We start from the raw sequence: 18,733 nt of genomic DNA on the forward strand, positions 1-18,733 counted from the left end.
GGGCTGGCCCTCTTTACCCTGGCCTGGCGGGGCTGGAGCACTGCATTAAAAGGGAACCCAAATTAATCCAAATTAGGTATTCTACATAATGTGGTAATCTCTAAACAAGGCCTGGGTTTTAGGTGGTGGTAAAATGAATGAAAATAGGTATAGGTTAAATGCAAGGGGGGGAGGAAAGGAGTTGGTCTTTGACACACCTTCTAGGAGCTTCATAGTGCATCCAGCTGAGAAGTCTACTTCACACCTACATGAAAGGAATGATCATCTAGTGGGGAATGATTACTTCATTTGATTTGGTAAGCACTATTTTTCCTCATTTGGTTTTCTTTGTCCTAGGACATTGCATATTCTCTAATGTCTCCTGGATTAAAAAAATCCCAGTGTGATGCATGGTATTGTCTGGGGTCGAAATAATCATACTAAATAAGTTCCATTTTAAAAATCTCTCTTCATTCCCCTCACTGTACTGGGTTCAGAGCACACATTGCATACACACAAAGTCCTAGAAGACAGGACTTATGAATTCAGCTTCAGCAATTGAAGACCCTGAGCCTGCAGAATTTGCCCCCGTGCCTGAGTTTACAGTGCTGGCTTGTGGCAGGACTGGTGTTAGCGCTGGGATTTGAGTCTGTCTAAAGCCCAGACTGCCCCACTTGTACTGGCCTGAGGCAGATCTGGTGTGTTATAATTCAAATTTCTTTTTAATACTCCAAGAGGTATCTCAGGCAATAAGAAGAGGACTCTGTGCACAAACTACTGCTTTGGAATGCATAGCCAGAGTAATGAGAATACAAAAATAAGTGAGACATACGAATATGGAAAAGAAAGAGACAATACTTGGTGACCACATGATGGTTTACATATGCGATGTCAGCTCACCTGAAAAGATCAGGGGCACAAAATCATATGGCTCCTCTCTTCCCTGTAGATCAATCTAGTAATATTAGAATGAAAATTCTATCAGAAGCCACGTCTGGCCAGAGAGGAGAAGGAACAGAACTGCTGCCTTTGTCTCTGACAGCCCAACACCTGCCCCGGGCCTCTGCCTTGAGCTATAACTGCCTCCTCGCCCTTCACTCCTGAGGCAAGGAACCATTGTCTGGGAGGTTTGCAGTAGGGAAACTGCTCAAGACATGGCAGGCACGTGGCATTTGGCAGCCACGTGGCATTTGCCAGGAAGCCATGAATGAAAGAGACAGGAAGCAGGCTGTGGAGCCCCATGAAAAAAGGCTTAGGGGACCAATATCCTAAAATAAAGTGGGTCCCATGAAACTAGCCGGTGGCTGCTGTCAGACTTAGATGGTGAGAGGCCGGGCTTTTAACCTGGGCAGCCCCACAATTATCCCTCAGGGTTCCCATGAGCACAGGAGACTTGATGTAAGGAGGGCAAATTCAAGTGAGCAGAGGAAGGGCTGTTAGCCTCTCGCATATATCAAGGTGCTGACCCTGAAGGAAGAATGAGGGAAGGATGGCGCCAGAACAGTGGGGTCCCACAGAGTCCTGCCCTGGCTGACAGCCCTTGGAGATCTGGAACAGTCATGGCTGGGTTTGGCTTATCCTAAATCCAACTCTGTGGTCCCAAGAAAGTGAGGACCTTGATTTGAGGGAAACAGCTCAGGGGGTCTGCTCAGGTAGAGTCCCAGGACTAGCCAGGTATCAAGGTGAAGAAGTTCAGGCAGGAACGAGAGAACCAACCACAGGAGAACGGAGGGAGCACCACAGAGGCCCAAGCTCCCCGTCCTATGATCTGGGAGTCCCCGGCAGAGTTGTCAGGTGGAGGTGCCCCTCACTTCCGCCTGGAGGGTCTGACGGAGAGGAGCCGCTTGGTCTAGAGGGGTGGTCCACGTTCCGTAGAACCTGGAGACCCAAGAACCAACGGGAGTCACGGTGAGGACTCCAGTGACATGAGGGAACCGCCAGCAGCAGAAAGGGTCATCCATTGTGAGGGCTCTGTTCTTATTCCAGTGAGGCCAAGCAGAACTCCCAGCTCAGGATCCCCTTATCTCTGCCCGGAAGGTGTACTGAGGGGAGCTGGGTGAGTCCGTCTAAAGGGAACAGCCGGGGTTCTGGGGACAGAGGCTGGGGCCCCACCTGGAGCTCACGTAAGGACCAATAGGAGACTCTCTTCCCAGAAGACTGGGGATCAGAGCCCCGCCCCTGCAGCCCTGCTGTCAGCTCCCTCTCCCTCCAATCCCCGCCCCCGCCCCCCAGTCCCCGCCCCCTGCCCCCCACATTGGCCGGAAGTGGCGTACCCTGACTTCCGCCTTGGAAGTTTCTGGAAGGCCAGGAGCTTGGTGGTGGAGCTGGGTCGGAGGAGCGTGGGAGCTTGGGCTGCTAGAATTCAGGACTGACCAGGTGTTCAGGTAAGAACCCTGAATGTGGACTGAGGGACAACTTGCAGATAACCAAGGGGGTCGCCCCGCACCCGGCGCTCCCTTCCCCGACCCCAGCCCAGGGCGGCCACGGAGCTGTGATGCTGACTTCTCCCCGCGGGTTCCGGGCTCCGGGGAGCGGGGCTGGGAATAAAAGTGTGGCTGCAGTTCTTCAGAGGGAGAGGGAGGGAGACCTAGGCCCCAGTAGAAGTGAGGAAGCCCGAATGCTAACAAGGGGACCCCCCAGAAGAGGGGCCACCAGAGCCGGGCCTGCTGTGAGAACCGGGGAGCCCTGGGCGCGGGTAGCGACTGGTGGGGCTCCTGCCTCCAGCTGCGGAGCCCTGACTCCCTGTAGCAGCTTGCAGAATGAGGGCATTGGTCTGGGCGGAGTGCCTAGGTCAGTTAAGTGCGCGGTTGAAAGTCCTGCCATAAGTCGAATTCAGAACCCTGGTGGGGAACAGTGGGGTGCCATGGAGTCCCCCCTCTTCCGTTATGCCGTTTAGACGCTAAACGGCCTTGATGGGATGTGGCTTACCCTAAATTTCCAATTCTTTTTTTTTTTTTTTGAGACAGAGTTTCACTCTGTTGGCTTGAGTCCAGTGCTGTGGCGTCAGCCTAGCTCACAGCAACCTCAAACTCCTGGGCTCAAGCAATCCTCCTGCCTCAGCTTCCCGAGTAGCTGGGACTACAGGCACACACTGCCATGGCCCGCTAATTTTTGTATTTTTAGTACAGTGTCTGCTGTTGCTCAGGCTGGTCTCAAACTCCTGAGCTCTAGCAATCCTCCCGCCTCGGCCTTCCAGAGTGCTAGGATAAGAGGAGTGAGCCACCACGCCCAACCATCTTGCACATTCAGGTCCCATTTAAGCAAGGACTTTGTTGTCATGGACGTAGTTTCAGGTCAGTTGAGTATGGAGTCCAAGGAGTGGTCAGGGATCAAGGTGAAGATATCTCTCTCTCTCTCTCTCTCTCTCTCTCTCTCTTTTTTCCTGAGACAGATTCTCACCCTGTTTTCCGGGCTAGAGTGCCTTGAGGTCAGCATAACTCACAGCAACCTCAACCTCCTAGTTTTCAGCAATCCTCTTGTCTCAGCCTCTCAAGTAACTGGGACTACAGGCACCAGCCACCAAGCCCAGTTTACTCTTTTTTTTTCTACTTTTTGGTAGTGATGTGGTCTCACTCTTACTCAGGCTGGTCTTGAACTCCTGATCTCAAAGGATCCTTCTGCCTCAGCCTTGCAGAGTGCTATGATTACAGATGATAGCCAAGGTGCTCGGCCAGAGGGTGAAGATCTTGATTTAGGAAATGAGGGCCACTCAGCCCCCAGTGGAGAGGGCTACACCAAGCCTCACCCCAGGGAGGCCAGGTCAGAGCTGACAGGCTCAGGTGCCCGCTGACTTCAGCCTGCAAGGTTTCAATAGATAAGGGCTCTGGTTTAAGGACTGTTAGCTCCAGGTCACCAGACAGGAGTGTCACAGGCCCTGTTGGGAGTGAAAGTAAAAATCCTGCATGAGGAAAACAACCAGTCAGGAACAGAGGAGGCTGCACAAAGTCTCACCTCTGCTGTTAGCCCTGGGAAGCCGTGGGCAGAGCTGAGGTGGCCTCTCATTTCCTGACAGGACAGTGGTGTCTCAGACAATTGGATCCCTTGCACTAATGGGTGAAGCCCCATTGGTGAGAGGGAAGAGGCTCATTTCCTAATAGGGGTCAAGGTGAGACACTGAATGAGATGTGTGTGGTCGACATAGAGCCCACCCCTACTGTCCTATGTGGGAGACCTGGGCACTTTGACGTGACGAGTAGCACTCATTTCCTCCCAGGGCATCTCAGGGAGATGGTGACGCAGCCTAAAGTCCGCTGGTGGAGGTTTCTAAGCTCTTGCCAGGAGCCACAGTTAGGATTCTGAGAACTGAGGGGATCCTCATGCACCAGATAACTGAACGGTGGGGCCAACACAGAATGTCTGCACCCTGCACCAATCCAGGGGAGGCCATGAAGAGGGATGGCTGGAGGTGACTCATGCTTGCTTTTGCTTTGGGGGGCGGTCTCAGGAAGGTGAGGACCCTGACCTGATGGGAGGGCCTCAGTTGAGCAGAGGGTGATTTACAGGCTTGGCCGGGAGTCACAGTGAGGACCCTGAGAAGAGTGTGGGTGCCACCCTGCAGGGGCACCTCAGAATCCCTTCCAATTTCAGCCCCGGAGGCCCCAGACATAGATGTCAGGCAGAGGCCCCCCCCCCAATCTGTCTGTAGAGGAAACAGAGAAGGAGGAACTTGGTGGGAGAAGAGTGGTACCAGGCAGGGCCGGCAGGCTGCAGCCCAGGGCACACTCCAACTTGCTCCACAGGGTCTTCAGAGCACAGGCTGGCTGGGAGAAAGCGAGTCCTGCAGGGTCCTGGAGTAGTGTCCTCAAGGACACCCGCACAGGCCCTTCTTAACCACTTTGGTAAGAACGTTGACTATAGTCAATAGCCACAGATGAACGTGCACAGCGACTTTAGCCGGCAGCCGTGATATGACTTTTCTAATTTTTCATTTATCAAAATAAAATTGGAACATTTAAAAATAACGTAATGAAAACATATATGTATATATTAACTATTCTGATTTACATTACAAGTAAAGCTGCCTGTAAAGTAAAACAAGCTTTCAGTGCTTTAAAGCTCTCTTCATCACACAAGAGGAAAACAGATTCGTCGTCAATGCACAGCACAAACTGTCTTGCGGACTATGAGTGCCGGCTGTGGGCAAGGTTTCGCGGCCCGTACCAAAGTGGTTAAAGCCCAGGTGGTAACTCCTTGCTGAAGGGGCTGTCACTCTCTGCTCCTTTCCTTCCAGGTGTCCATATCCTGTGCCCTCTCGCCTGCCATCATCATGCCTCGTGGTCACAAGAGTAAGCTCCGGGCCCGTGAGAAACGCCGCCAGGCTCGAGGTGAACCCCAAGGTCTCGAGGCTGCTGAAGCCATTGCAGCAGGGGGAGAAGAGGCCCCATCCTCCTCCTCTGCTGTTAGTGAGGGTGCTTCCCAGAGCGCCGCTGCCGCAGGCATTCCTGGGAAGTCGGAGAGTGCCCAAGCCACCTGCTCTTCTGCTGCAGCTGTTTCAGGCACCCGGGCTGAGCAAGGTGCCCAGGGCCAAGATGGGGAACGTCCAAGCGGCGTCCTGCCCTCCTCTGAGAGCTCAACGAAAGACCCCCTGGCCAAGAAGGTGGGCGTGTTGGTGCAGTTTCTGCTGGAAAAGTATAAAATGAAAGAGCCCATCATGAAGGCTGACATGCTGAAGATTGTCACCAAGAGGTACAAGGAGCACTTCCCCGAAATCCTCCGGAAAACCACTTTGCGCCTGGAGCTGGTGTTTGGCCTTGATCTAAAGGAGGTCGACCCCAGAGGTCGCTCCTTTGAGCTCGTCAGCAAGCTGCACCTTTCCAGCGACACGGGCATGAGCGAAGACGGCTTCCCCAAGAACGGGCTCCTGATGCCTCTTCTGAGCCTGATCTTCATGAATGGCGACCGTGCCTCTGAGGAAGAGATATGGGAATTCCTGAATGACTTGGGGCTATATGAAGGGAGGGAGCATTTCATCTATGGGGAGCCCAGGAAGCTGATCACCAAAGATTTGGTGCAGGAGAAGTATCTGGAATACCGACTGGTGCCCAACAGTGATCCTCCATGCTATGAGTTTCTGTGGGGTTCTAAGGCCCATGCTGAAACCAGCATGACGAAAGTCCTAGAGTTTTTGGCCAAGGTCATTAAAACCGTTCCCAGAACCTTCCAGTCCCCAAATGAGGAGGCTTTGAAAGATGAGGAAGGGCCATCCCAAACCAGAGTTGGCGCCAGGGCCACCTCTGGGAGTTCCTCCCAACCCTAGGGAGATCCGAGGCAGCCTTCACTTTCAAGTTGGAAAGGCCTGTCAACATTCTAGCTAATAGGGGGTGAGATGGGGCTGGAGACAGCACAATATATATCTTCATTTTTGTTCCTTTTATTAATATATAACTTGTAGGTTTATCTTTTCATCCTGCTTTTCCAGTGTGTTCCCTTTAAAGAGGTTTACATTCAAAATCTAAGTTTATGAATGGCATGGATCACACAATTATTGCTGTTTTTCAAGTTTGTGTAATAGTTTTGTATTTCGTAAAACAAAATGAAAATCCTTTCATTGTAATGTAGCAGAAGAAAAAAAAAAAGCACTGGAATAGGGATTTGCTTTAAAATGTGAAAGAACCCCACAGTGAAATAGCTGGAGTCTTGAGATGCTGAAAAAATAAATAAAAGGTTGCCAATTCTTATTTTTTCTTATTCCTTTTAGTTTTGTCTTTTGTTAAAATTAAAGGATAACATAAACCAGGATTTTCTTAGCTTATTCAGGAATGTAGGAGAAAATAAATCGGTATTGATGAGAACTCTGGTTCACTGGCTCCTTCGTTCCCCAAACATCAATTAAGAATCTGCTGTCTGAAAGGCTTCATGCTTGTTCTGGGAATGTGTATACAAAGCAGACCCAGCCCCTGCCAATAACATTTTAAAATCCAGGAGCCACTATCATACCAACTACATGGGGAGATACACTGTAAGAAGTAAAGGACAATAAAAGGAAGTGGTGAGGAGAGAGGATATTCCAGATAGAAGCAGGCCTGTGTCAATGCCCTGGGACAAGGCAGGCTGGATCTTGGGAAGCTGCCAGTCAGTGCCTCAGTGGGAGGGAAGTTTAAATTAGCCTGCATGTGGGGCTACATGAGGATGTTCAAATGGTGAGGGGGGCGCCCAGGCCCCCAGCTGGTGGCTGTCAAAGAGTGGAGAGACTACACCTACAATGGCAAACTGCTCCTAACAGTTCCTTAGGGATGTGGTAGAACAGGGAGAAATCCCTCCCTGGGGCAGGATTGCAAGAACTCCTGTGCTCTGCACTGCCTGTGCAGGTGAACACAGTGCACTAAATAAGTGCTGTGCACACTTTGTGTCAGGGAGAGTGTGAGAATAAGAAGCTCCCTGCCACGAATAAGAATACTACAGGGAGTATTCTTGTGGTAGGGTGCTCAGCAGCCAGTGGGCTGGCCCTTTTGGCCCTGGCCTGGCGGAGCTGGAGCACTCCACTAAAAGGGAACCCTAATTAACCCCAATTAGGTATTCTACATAATGTGGCAATCTCTAAACAAGGACTGGGTTTTTGGTGGTGGTAAAACGAATGAAAATAAGGATGGGTTAAATGCAAGGGTAGGTGGGGGGGAGGAAAGATGTTGGTCCTTGACAGACCTAGGAGCTTCATGGTGCATCCAGCTGGAGAAGTCTACTTCACACCTACATGAAAGGAATGATCATCTAGTGGGGAATGATTACTTCATTTGATTTGCCAAGCAGTATTTTTCCTCATTTGGTTTTCTTTGTCCTAGGACATTGCATATTCTCTAACGTCTCCTGGATTAAAAAAAAAATATCCCAGGGTGGTGCATGGTATTATCTGGGGTCCAAATAATCATACTAAATAACTGGCATTGAAAAAAAATCTCTCTTTTTTCCCCTCACTGTACAGAGTTCGCAGCACACATTGCATACACGCATCAGTCCTAGAAGACAGGGCTCATCAAATCTGCTTCACCAGTTGAAGATTCTTAGCCTGGCAGAATTAGCCCCATGCCTGAATTTACACTGGTGTCTTGTGGCAGGGCCGGTGTTAGCCCTGGGGTCTGAGTCTGTCTAAAGCCCACACTCCCCTACTTCTGCTGGCCTCAGGCAGATCTGGTGTGTGATGATTCACATTTCTTTTCACTACTCCAAGAGATATCTCAACTAATAAAAAGGGGACTCTGTGAACAAACTACTGCTTTGGAATACATAGCCAGAGCAGTAAGAATATCAAAATTAATTGTAGTATGGAAAAAAAAGACTTTTTTTCTTGAGACAGGGTCTTCTTCTGTCACTCAGGCTAGAGTGCAGTAGCATCATCATAGCTCACTGCAACTTCCAACTAATGGGCTCAAGCGATCCTCCAGCCTCAGCCTCCTCTGAGGACTTGTAGCTACTCTTGGACTACAAAGGTGTGTTACCACACATTCCTAAATTTTTCTAATTTTAGTAGAGACAGGGGTCTCGGTGTTGCTCAGACTGATCTCAAACTCCTGACCTCAAGGGATCCTCTCACCTGGGCCTCCCAGAGTGATAGGATTACAGGTGTGAGCTTGTGCCCCCGAAAAAGAGACTATTTGGTGACAATGTGATAGTCTATATATGCATACAATGTCAGATCACCTCAAAATATCAGGGGCTCACAAAATGATCCTACTAGGTCCCTTGCCTGTAGCAAGTTAATGTGCTAGAAGCAAAGTGACATCAGAAGCTAAGTCTGGCTGGGAAGTGAAGGAATAGATCACGGGACTTTGTAGCTGACAGCCCACACCTGCCCTGGGCCCCTGCCCAGATAGCATACAGTCCCACCCTTGTAGATAGCCCTGCAAGGCCCTATACAATCTTGGCCAGGTGTGGCTCACTGCGACTTTCCCTTAGAGGTTTCAGGAAGGTGAAGACCTTGATCTGAGGCCCATGGAGTCAGGAAAGTGGAGGATAGAGTTCCAGGACTGGTCAGCTATCTAGGTGACTGAAGGGACTGGTCCACCCATAATCAAAGGGACTGCCCAGTGCTCCGTGCCTCCTCTCAGCCCTGGGAGGGTGGACACAGCTCTGTGTTGACTTCTGTCTGGCAGGTCTCAGAGAGGTGAGGGCTTTAGTCTGTGGGCTTCTACAGAGGTAGGAGACCTGGGCCCTCACTGGAGTCTAGTGAGGAAGCCAAGTGCTGACTAGGGGACCTCTCTCCAAAAGGAGGTGGGGCTCTGCCAAAGGTGGGTGCAGATCCCGACTCCTTGTCAGTTTTGGGGGCCCCAGGCTGGGGTAGCCAGATGCAGTAAGCCCCAGATTCCCTTTCTAAGGAGACAAGGAGATGACGGCCTTGTTCAGAGGCTTTTGGATTCAGGCCAGTAGAGGGCCCTCTAACCAGCTCAGGATAGAGCATATGCCCACGGAGGTGTCAACGTTGGATGCCTACTGGCAGAGGTGGTGGACTGAGAAGCCCCTTCCCTTCATTTTGGGGGATCCCAGGGAAGTGGGGGCCAAGTTTGAGGTGTCCACTTCAGCACAGCAAACGGAAATGGCCCAGGCCCTGTCAATAGTTATGATGGTGCTGAATGTCAACTAAGAGGTCGCCCACCCCAGAAGAGAGGGTCCCCACTACCAGCTCTTGCTGTCGCCCTAGGCAACCGTAGGCAGGGCTGGTAGGCTAAAGTGTAAGGCACACTCTAACTTCCTCCACAGGGTCTTCAGGGGACAGGCTGACCAGGAGAACTGAGTTATGTGGGGTCTTAGAGCAGTGTCCTCAAGGACACTTGCCCAGAGGCCTTCTTAAAGCCACAGTGGTATTTCCCTACTAAAGGGGCTCACGCCCTCTTGTCTTCCTCCAGATGCCTGCATCCTGTGCCCTCCTGCCACACTCCTGCCTGCTGTCCCTGAGCACAGTCATTATGCCTCAAGGTCAGAAGAGTAAGCTACATGATTTTGAGAAACACTGCCAGGCCTGAGATTAGTCCCAGGGTCTTAAAGGGGCGCAGGCCACTGCAGCAGTGGCGGAAGAGTCCTCATTCTCCTCGTCTCCTGATTTTGAGGGTGCTTCCCAGAGCAAGAGCAGTGCAAGGTCACATAGCACTCTCCAGGGGCCGCAGAGAGCTCCATCCATCACCACGACTTCCTGTAGGTGTTTCACACGCAGAATCTTATGAAGGTCACAAGAGCAAAGAGAAGAAAGGGTAAATTCCTCCCAGGCTGATATGAATATGTTAACATCAGTATTCACTAGAGTGGAATCCCTTTAAGAGGCCAAGGAAAGCAGATACTCTATGAAATGTCTTTTCCCAGGAGAGAGAACTTGTCACATCACTCTTTAAATCAACCCAACAGGCACAAAAAAGGCAAAGATAAGTGGACTTGATCAACATACCCACAAATACTCAAGAATCGGCCCAATGAAGACTGAGAACTAAGATTGGGAGGAGAATAAGGGAGGAGGAAGAGTTTCCTTCAAACAGAGGCCCTGAGATGTGTGGTGATGTCTCACTGGGGTTCCAGTTTGCATTTCCCTGTTTACTAATGAGGTTGGTGGCCTTTCCATTAGTTCATTGCTCATTTGGATATCCGCCTCCGTGTGATGTCTGTTTAAAATCTATATTCATTTTTCTGTTAGGTTGTTTACTTTTTGCCTTATTCATTTTCTATAAATTCTTTGTATTTTTCTGGATATAATCGTCACAGAGTTAATATGTTTTATAAATATCATACTATCTGGCTTGTCTTTTCATAATTTTTATGGTGAGTTTTAAAGACATCTTTAATTTTAAAGATTCAACATTAGTTCTTTAATTCAACTGGAATGAATCTTTGGGTAAGTTATAAAAAATGTACAACATTTCTCCTTTATCCATATTCAACACCAATTACTAAAAAATCTGTCCTCTCCCCAGTGATCTGATGAGCCTCCAGTTTTGTACTGAGAATCCACATACATGCACGTGTTTCTGGACTCTCTCTGATTCCATTGGTTTGTCTAGCCCTGAGCCAATGCTGCATTGTCAATCACTATAGCTTTATAGTAAGCCCTGCTATCTGGGAGGGTAAGTCCTCCATCTTGCTCTTCTGCAAAACTTTCTTTCCTTTCTTGGCCCTTTATATTCTTTCACATAAATTTTATAATCAGTTTGTCAATTTCCAAAATTGTTAGAGTTTTGATGGCTATGAATTAAACTAAAAATCAATTTGAGAAGACTTTATACCTTGATAATACTGAGTTTTTCAGTCCATAAATGTGGCATATCTCTCTAATGATGTGTCTCTTTTAATAGTTTTCACTAAAGTTTTATAATGTATACGACACCATTTGTTGGATTTAATTCGAGGTACATATACTTTTGAAAAAAATTTTTTTTTTTGAGACAGAGTCTCACTCTGTTGCCCGGGCTAGAGTGCCATGGTGTCAGCCTAGCTCACAGGAACCTCAAACTCCTGGGCTCAAGGGATCCTCCTGCCTCAGCCTCCCGAGTAGCTGGGACTACAGGCATGCGCCACCAGGCCCGGCTAATTTTTTTCTAGTTTTAGTAGAGATGGGGTCTTGCTCTTGCTCAGGCTGGTCTCAAACTCCTGAGCTCAAGTAGTCCTCCTGCCTCAGCCTCCCAGAGTGCTAGGATTACAGGCATGAGCCACTACGCCTGGCTGAGGTACATGTATTTTTGATACTACTATACATAAGAATCCCATCCCTTCCCCATTTTAAAAAAATTATTGATTAAAAGAAATGTAACAAATATGTATACAATACATATATAGCAATATGTATAAAACATATATAGCAACATATATATAAACATGTATAGCATTTCTTTTTGTTAGTTAAAAATAGGAGGACACAGGAAGAGAGTTTGATAAGGTTAGTTGATTAGAGAGATAGATTGAGTATATTTACATAAAATGAAGTAATCTTACTAAACTCACTGAGTTTCATTGTACATGGCTTAGGTTTTCTATAAATGTAATTACATCCCCATGTGAATAATGATATTTTGTTTCTTCTTTTCCAATCCTTTTTCTTATGCTTCTTTTCCTTGCCTTACTGAATGACCAGGACATCAGCATGATGTTGAAAAGAAGTAATGAGTGAGCCTCTCACCTTGTATCTGAACTCAAAGGGAAGGAGGATAGGCATTTAGGTTGTCCCCATTGACTATGATGTTCATTGTAACTTTTGTATTGGTTTGAAAGATATAAAATTGGTGACGTTTGACCATTTTTGAGTTACAAAAACAGCAATTTCATGTTTTAACATAATAGGTGCTCTTATCATGTTAAGGTAGCTCCTTCCCATTCTAATTTGTTTTAAAGATTCAGGGTAATTTTTTTAAATTATGAATTTTTAAAAAATGCCATTTGTGCATCTAGTAAGTCAACATATGATATTTCAATGTTTTCTTGTTAACGTAGTAAATTACAATGATTGATTTCTAAATACTAAGACAATCTTGTGGTTCTGGATCAAATCCAGCACTTCTTATTCAATATTTTGTATCTGTGTTGTGGAATGAGGTAGTCTTGTGATTTTATTTTCTTATACTGTGTATTCAAATATTACCTGTGTCCATTTGTTGTTCTCTTTGTCACCTGTAATTCTGATTAGATGCGAATTAGTCTTCTCACACTGTTTTCCATGTCTTTTAACCTTTCCTTCATGTTTTCCTTGTGTTTGTCTTTCTCTGATATATTCTGGTTAATTTCTTCAGATAAATCTTCCAGTTTATTAATTTTTTGCTTCAGATAAGTCTAATTTCTATTAAACATCTCTTGTGAGTTATTTAAGTTTCAGAAGCTCTATTTCAAATCTGCTTGGCCATTTTCCAGTTTTTTGTTTCCTGCATGCATTTTTTAATTAATCATTATTTTTTAAAATATAGTAATTATTATCTATTTTATATTCTGTGACTAATCTGTGAAATCTTCATAGGTCTGTTTCTTCTTGCTCTTATTTTTTCCTGCTGATTCTCACTCATGGTACCATAATTTCTAGCATTTTTCATTATTTCTTTACTCATAATATACGTAACCTAAGCATTTGTATCCCCATAATATGCTGAAATAAAAAAGGAAAAAAAGAAGAATAGCTGTTGCTTGTATTCTTCAAAAAATTTATTTGCTGGAATCCTTGGAGATTTGGAATATATTTCCTAATGTAGAAAGAATTGGCTTTTGCTTCTGTCTGTCAGCTGTGGGCACTTACCAAACCTGTTTAAAACTACTAGATTATTGGTTTCAGATTTTGTCAAATACCCAAGAACTGTGAATTTGGGCTGCCAGTGATCTAGTTTGTGGTCACAACTTCCTGTGGGCTTACCTCTCTTCTCTCTCTGCTCAGTGTAGTTTCAAAGAGTAATTTTCATTGCCGTTCTATGAGACTACAGCCCCCTTTGAGCTCCTTTGAGCAGAAAGCATGGGCTATATTATCAGTCAAATGCAATTCTGTTACCTCATGGGAGGAAGATCTAACTGTTAGGTCCCTATCTAATGTAAAAACAACAACAGTACATCAAACTGGCATCATCCCTGGCCTGAGAGAAAACTTCCACAGGGATATTTCAGCAGAACATGTTTCATTCATTGCAATACATATAAACTGTCTTTGGGGACACGTGCACAGTGTGACTTAGTTAAGTACAAGAGAAAACAGTCCTGTCTTCCAGTCCCATTTGTTTCCCACAAGAGTGGAAAAATCACTAATTGTGTATCGAGTGTTAAGACAAATAACAGCAATTCAGAATAATTTAAACTCCCACAAGAGGGAATTTGACCAAGGGTCTCCCTGGGCAGCCATTTAGTAATTTCACTGAAATCTGATTATTGGAGTTACTGAATCAATATGCATCACCAACAATTTCAGTGGCTTCCACTCAGGAGACCACTTTCCCTCAGAAAAAATAATTCACTAGCACCTGAGAAACAAAGAGAGTCTCCTCAACATGATTCAGTCACATTTTAATATCAATGTTTAACTTATGGCACAAAATATATAAAATTTTGATGATTCTGTACCAAATAATACTGTACCAGTAGACTTCCTGAGGTCATTAATAAGGAGAAATGAAATAATCTTTAGAAGAGAATCTGAGCCAGTCAGGGTTCAGTCAGAGCAGCAGAAACACGACTCATGATGTAGATTGCAGGATTTCTTACAGGGATTAGTCTCATGCCTTTTGGGGGGTAGTAGAGTGGTTCTGGCAAGGCTGCTGTTTCTGCATCTAGTGTTAAGCCAGAAGTAACTATAGGTCACCTAGACCAGCAGTTGGAAGAGAGGCAGGCACGGATGCAAGCAAAACCAAGCTAGAACATGCATCTCTCACCACCTCCAGCCTCAATGCCATGGGTAACCTTCAGGAAAAGCTGGTTTTGCTGTGGCACTATACATGCACTTGCCTCAGAACTTGTCAGGGAACTTGTCAGGAGTTGGATGAGCTGGGTGTCCAGGCACTGCCCTGTGGTTGACAAGGTGAGCCAGTGGATTGGTGACAACCTGCCGGGCACTCTACAGTGGCATGTAAACATAGCTGCTGCTTCACTTCCGCCTTCTACATCTCATGCAACTTCCTATTGTGGACATCCCTAACCTGTACCACACAGAGAAGGGAATTATGGAAAGCACAGTGTAAAGCCACCACAAACATCCTGCTTTTCAAAGGAAGGGCAAATACTCATGAATAAGCATTTCCCACCATGAAATGAGTAGATGATGGTATAAAAGGATGGCAGCAGCTTTAGGATTGTGGACATCAGAGAACAGAATTCCAGAGGATGATAAATAAAGATAAAGTGACACAGGGAGTCTTATTCAGGGAATTCTCTATCCAGGAGGATGGGAACTGTGGAACAGACCATGGGTATGTTTAGGCTGACAGCCATATCTGTGATAGGAGTGGGTAACAGTAGGAGCTGGAAGCTAATTCCTTAGAGACTATGCTGTTTGACTCTACCTTATAAATGTGGGACTGTACAAATTTGTTTAAAAGACTATGTAAGCTGGAGATTGGAAGGTTGACAAATCAAAAAAGGACATATAATACTTTCTATAGAATCTGAGAAGGCATTTGATAAAATGCAACATCCGTCAACAATTTAAGATGAATTATTAAAAAACTACAAACTGATGAATTTACTTCCTTATCCTGATAAAATGTAACCAAAAAAATCAGTATGATGATTTATGGAAAAATGCTAGCAGCATCCCCATTAAAAGCAAGACAAGACAAGGATAGTTTTGATTATCCTTACTATTTAATTTTTTAAAAATTTAGCCAAAACAATTAGAGAAATAAATCAAAAAGCATAAAAATTGGAAAAGAGAGGGGCAAGTCATCATTATTCATAGATAAAATGATATCTTTTTGCTAGAAAACCCAACAGAATGAACTAAAAAAACTATTACAAATAATAAGGAATGTTAGTACATTTCTAGGTATAAAATTAATATACAAAAAACAATAGCTTTCATGCAAATAAATAACAGGCAATTACAAGATACACTGGACAATTACAATAGCCAAATGGCCAAAAAAATAATTAAATACCAAGAAATAAGCTTAATAAGAAATGTGCAAAATTTATATAAAGAAAAAAAAAAGGATTTTAAGGGACAAAAGAAATATATACCATATTCTTAGATAGAATGACTCAATATTATAAAAATGTTGGTTCTCCATAAATTAATCTAAAAATTTAATAGAATTTCAATAAAAATTCCATGGACTTTTGGGGGAAATATACAAGCTGAATCTAAAGTTTGTATGAAAAAATTAACAAGAGGGAGGGGCGCGGTGGCTTGTGCCTATAATCCTAGCACTCTGGGGGGTTGAGGCGGGAGGATCGCTTGAGCTCAGGAGTTTGAGACCAGCCTGAGCAAGAGTGAGATCATATCTACCAAAAAGAAAGAAAGAAAAGAAAGAAAGAAAGAGAAAGAAAGAAAGAAAGAAAGAAAGAAAGAAAGAAAGAAAGAAAGAAAGAAAGAAAGAAAGAAAGAAAGAAAGAAAGAAAGAAAGAAGAAAGAAAGAAAGAAAGAAAGAAAGAAAGAAAGAAAGAAAGAAAGAAAGAAAGAAAGAAAGAAAGAAAGAAAGAAAGAAAGAGAAAGAAAGAAGAAAGAAAGAAAGAAAGAAAGAAAGAAAGAAAGAAAGAAAGAAAGAAAGAAAGAAAGAAAGAAAGAAAGAAAGAAAGAAAGAAAGAAAGAAAACCAGCCAGGCATTGTAGCGGCTCATGCCTGTAGTCCCAGCTACCAGGGAGGCTGAGGCAGAAGGATGGCTTGAGCCCAGGAGCTGGAGGTTGCAGTGAGCTACAGTGACGCCACTGCACTCTACCCAGGGCGACAGAGAGAGACACTGTCTCAAAAAAAAAAGTCTATTTTTTCATACCCCCCATTTATTTTGATATTCTTATTGCTCTGGCTATGTATTTCAAACTAGTAGTTTGTGCACAGAGTCCTCTTTTTATTGCCTGAGATATCTCTTGGAGTAGTGAAAAGAAATGTGACGTATCTGTTTTAGGCTGCAGGTCTGGGGGTTGGCTGGGACAGCTCGAACCTCTGTATTTAGCCATCTTCTGTGAACAGTAGGCTCCTTGAGACATATTATTCTCATGGCAATAGCAAGGGGGTGAATGCAACTACATAGGTATGTGTTCAAGCTTTTGCTCGTGACACGTCTGCTAACATTTTATTGGCCAAAGCAAGTTACATGGGCAAACCAGCATCAGTGGGTCAGGGGAATATCCTTCTTTTCTACTGGGAAGGGTAAGGAAGTGAGTACTGGCTGAACAATAATCTAACTATCATAGACACATAGAATGTTCACACACACACACATACAAAACCCAGAAGCAAATGTCTTTTAAAAGTATGAAAAGATGCTTAACTTTTATTTATAACTCAGGAAACACAAACTAAACTACTCAAGATAAGATTTTCCACCTATTAGATTGGTAAAGATAAACATGGTTTGATAACACTTATGTCATTGAGGATGTGGGGAAACAGGAACCTCTTACAAGTATAAACTATAATACCCCTAAGGAGAATAATTTGGCAGTTATATCAAAATTCACATACTGCTTGATCTAGGGATTCTAGTTTGAGGAATTTACCCTGTAGATATACTGGCACATGTTTAAAATAATAATCCAGGGTTATTCATTGCTGAATTTCTTATTGAGATAGCAAAATATTGGGCAGGTCCTATCAGGATAACTCAAACCCATCTGCTTTCCATAGAGTCCATTGAGGTCATGGGAAGACTCTTTCTCCCAAAATGGAAGAGTGAGCCACTCCCATTGCTTTCCACTCCTTCTCTGGCAACTGCAGGCTTGGCCAGTCCCTTCCCACCTTTGACTTTCCTTAGATGATTTTTTTTTTTTTTTTTTGCTCTGCAGGCACTAATTTGGATGCCTCCCAATTCCAGGAGACATATATCAAGCTTCCCCTAGAACTCTCTCAGCTCCTGTGGTGGCTCCAGGGCCCACAACTCTGCCTTTTAAACCCATCCAACCAATGAGTTATGATGCTAGTCTCCTCTCCAGGAAATACTGCTGCTTTTGAAGCCTCCTCACTTGGAATGTGGTTGAGGAAGAACCCTATCTTTCCCACCCCTATGGGCATGAGAGAGGAAATGAAACAGAAATCTTTGCTTCTGTAAGTTTTCTGGGCTGGTCTGAGTGCAGTGGTGTTTACAACTAACTAATTGGTCACAGCCAGCTACAGATTTCCTTTACTGCCTCTCCACTCCCACTGTTTCACTTGACTAGCCTAAAAAAATAAAATAAAAATTTAAAAACAAATTCAAAAAGTGTAAGTTTTGTGATGGATCCCTCTAATACATCTCTGGCTTCTAGGGGCTGTTGGAGTTGATGACTGCTGACCTAGTTTTGTCACCTCTTTGCAAGTCTTTCTAAAATGCATGGGCCTCTGTCATACAGCATTTTCAGCCTTGGGATTTAAGCCAGAGCCTCCAAACAGGAACAGTCTCATGTGCTGTCTTGTTAGAGAGGTATACAACTGTATGCTCATTGAACAGCTGTTGACAAATAGGACCGTCCTGCACTCTGGGGGCAATTTCTTTTTATCCAAATTGTTTGGATTCGGGGACATTTTGTTTTTCCAAATTGAAGGATACTAATGTCCCACATCCTGCAAGACCTTTAAATTCCACCTAGACTCTAATTCTATTTTGTATATGAACAAAAAGTATTTTTTACACTAACTTTTACAGAAATGCAATTACTATTTAAAATGAGGAAATACTGTACTGGATTTTATTTGACTATATTTAGTTGTTGAGTATCTCAGAAAATCCCATCACTGATGACAAATTGTTCTTTGTACTTGGTTGGCCAATATACACATCTCTCACTTCTAGGTGTCTCATTCACAGTGTATATACATGGCATATATTCTAGGTATATGTATTAATACAAATATTTATCTACCCCTTATTACAAAATGTAAAAGATAAAAAGAGCATAAAAAATATTCAGTTGAATGCTGTCTTATTTCTCTTAAATCCTTCAAATATAGGTGCAAGAATCTGATTACTTCATTGTGTCTTCTAGTGCATTGATGCCCATTTACATATTTTAAAAAACATTTTATTGTAAATTATTTTCATTTCTCTTATGTACCATAGTTAGGACTGTATATTGAATTTATATTTTTATTTATTTGGATCAAAACTTATATTTTCTGTGAATTTCATTTCAGAACAGTTAAAAAGGGATTAAATTTGTTTTTCTATAGCTTTTGAGTCTGATAGCATTG

At 44.4% G+C, this 18,733-nt stretch overlaps 1 protein-coding gene across 1 annotated transcript; it reads left to right on the forward strand.

Moving 5' to 3' along the window:
• Positions 1-2,256: 2,256 nt before the first annotated feature.
• On the forward strand, positions 2,257-6,740 carry LOC142865906 (melanoma-associated antigen B1-like). Its single transcript, XM_075999441.1, has 2 exons — positions 2,257-2,363; positions 5,210-6,740. Exon 2 carries the CDS (start codon positions 5,246-5,248, stop codon positions 6,233-6,235), a length of 990 nt encoding a protein of 329 aa, XP_075855556.1. The 5' UTR covers positions 2,257-2,363; positions 5,210-5,245; the 3' UTR covers positions 6,236-6,740.
• The last annotated feature ends 11,993 nt before the right edge of the window (positions 6,741-18,733 follow it).

This window comes from Microcebus murinus, chromosome X (genome assembly GCF_040939455.1).
Source record: "Microcebus murinus isolate Inina chromosome X, M.murinus_Inina_mat1.0, whole genome shotgun sequence".
Classification (NCBI taxonomy): Eukaryota; Metazoa; Chordata; class Mammalia; order Primates; family Cheirogaleidae; genus Microcebus; species Microcebus murinus.

Bases quoted from the DNA above. Each gene is read 5' to 3' on its own strand.
- LOC142865906 (XM_075999441.1), top strand. From the start codon at position 5,246: ATGCCTCGTGGTCACAAGAGTAAGCTCCGGGCCCGTGAGAAACGCCGC.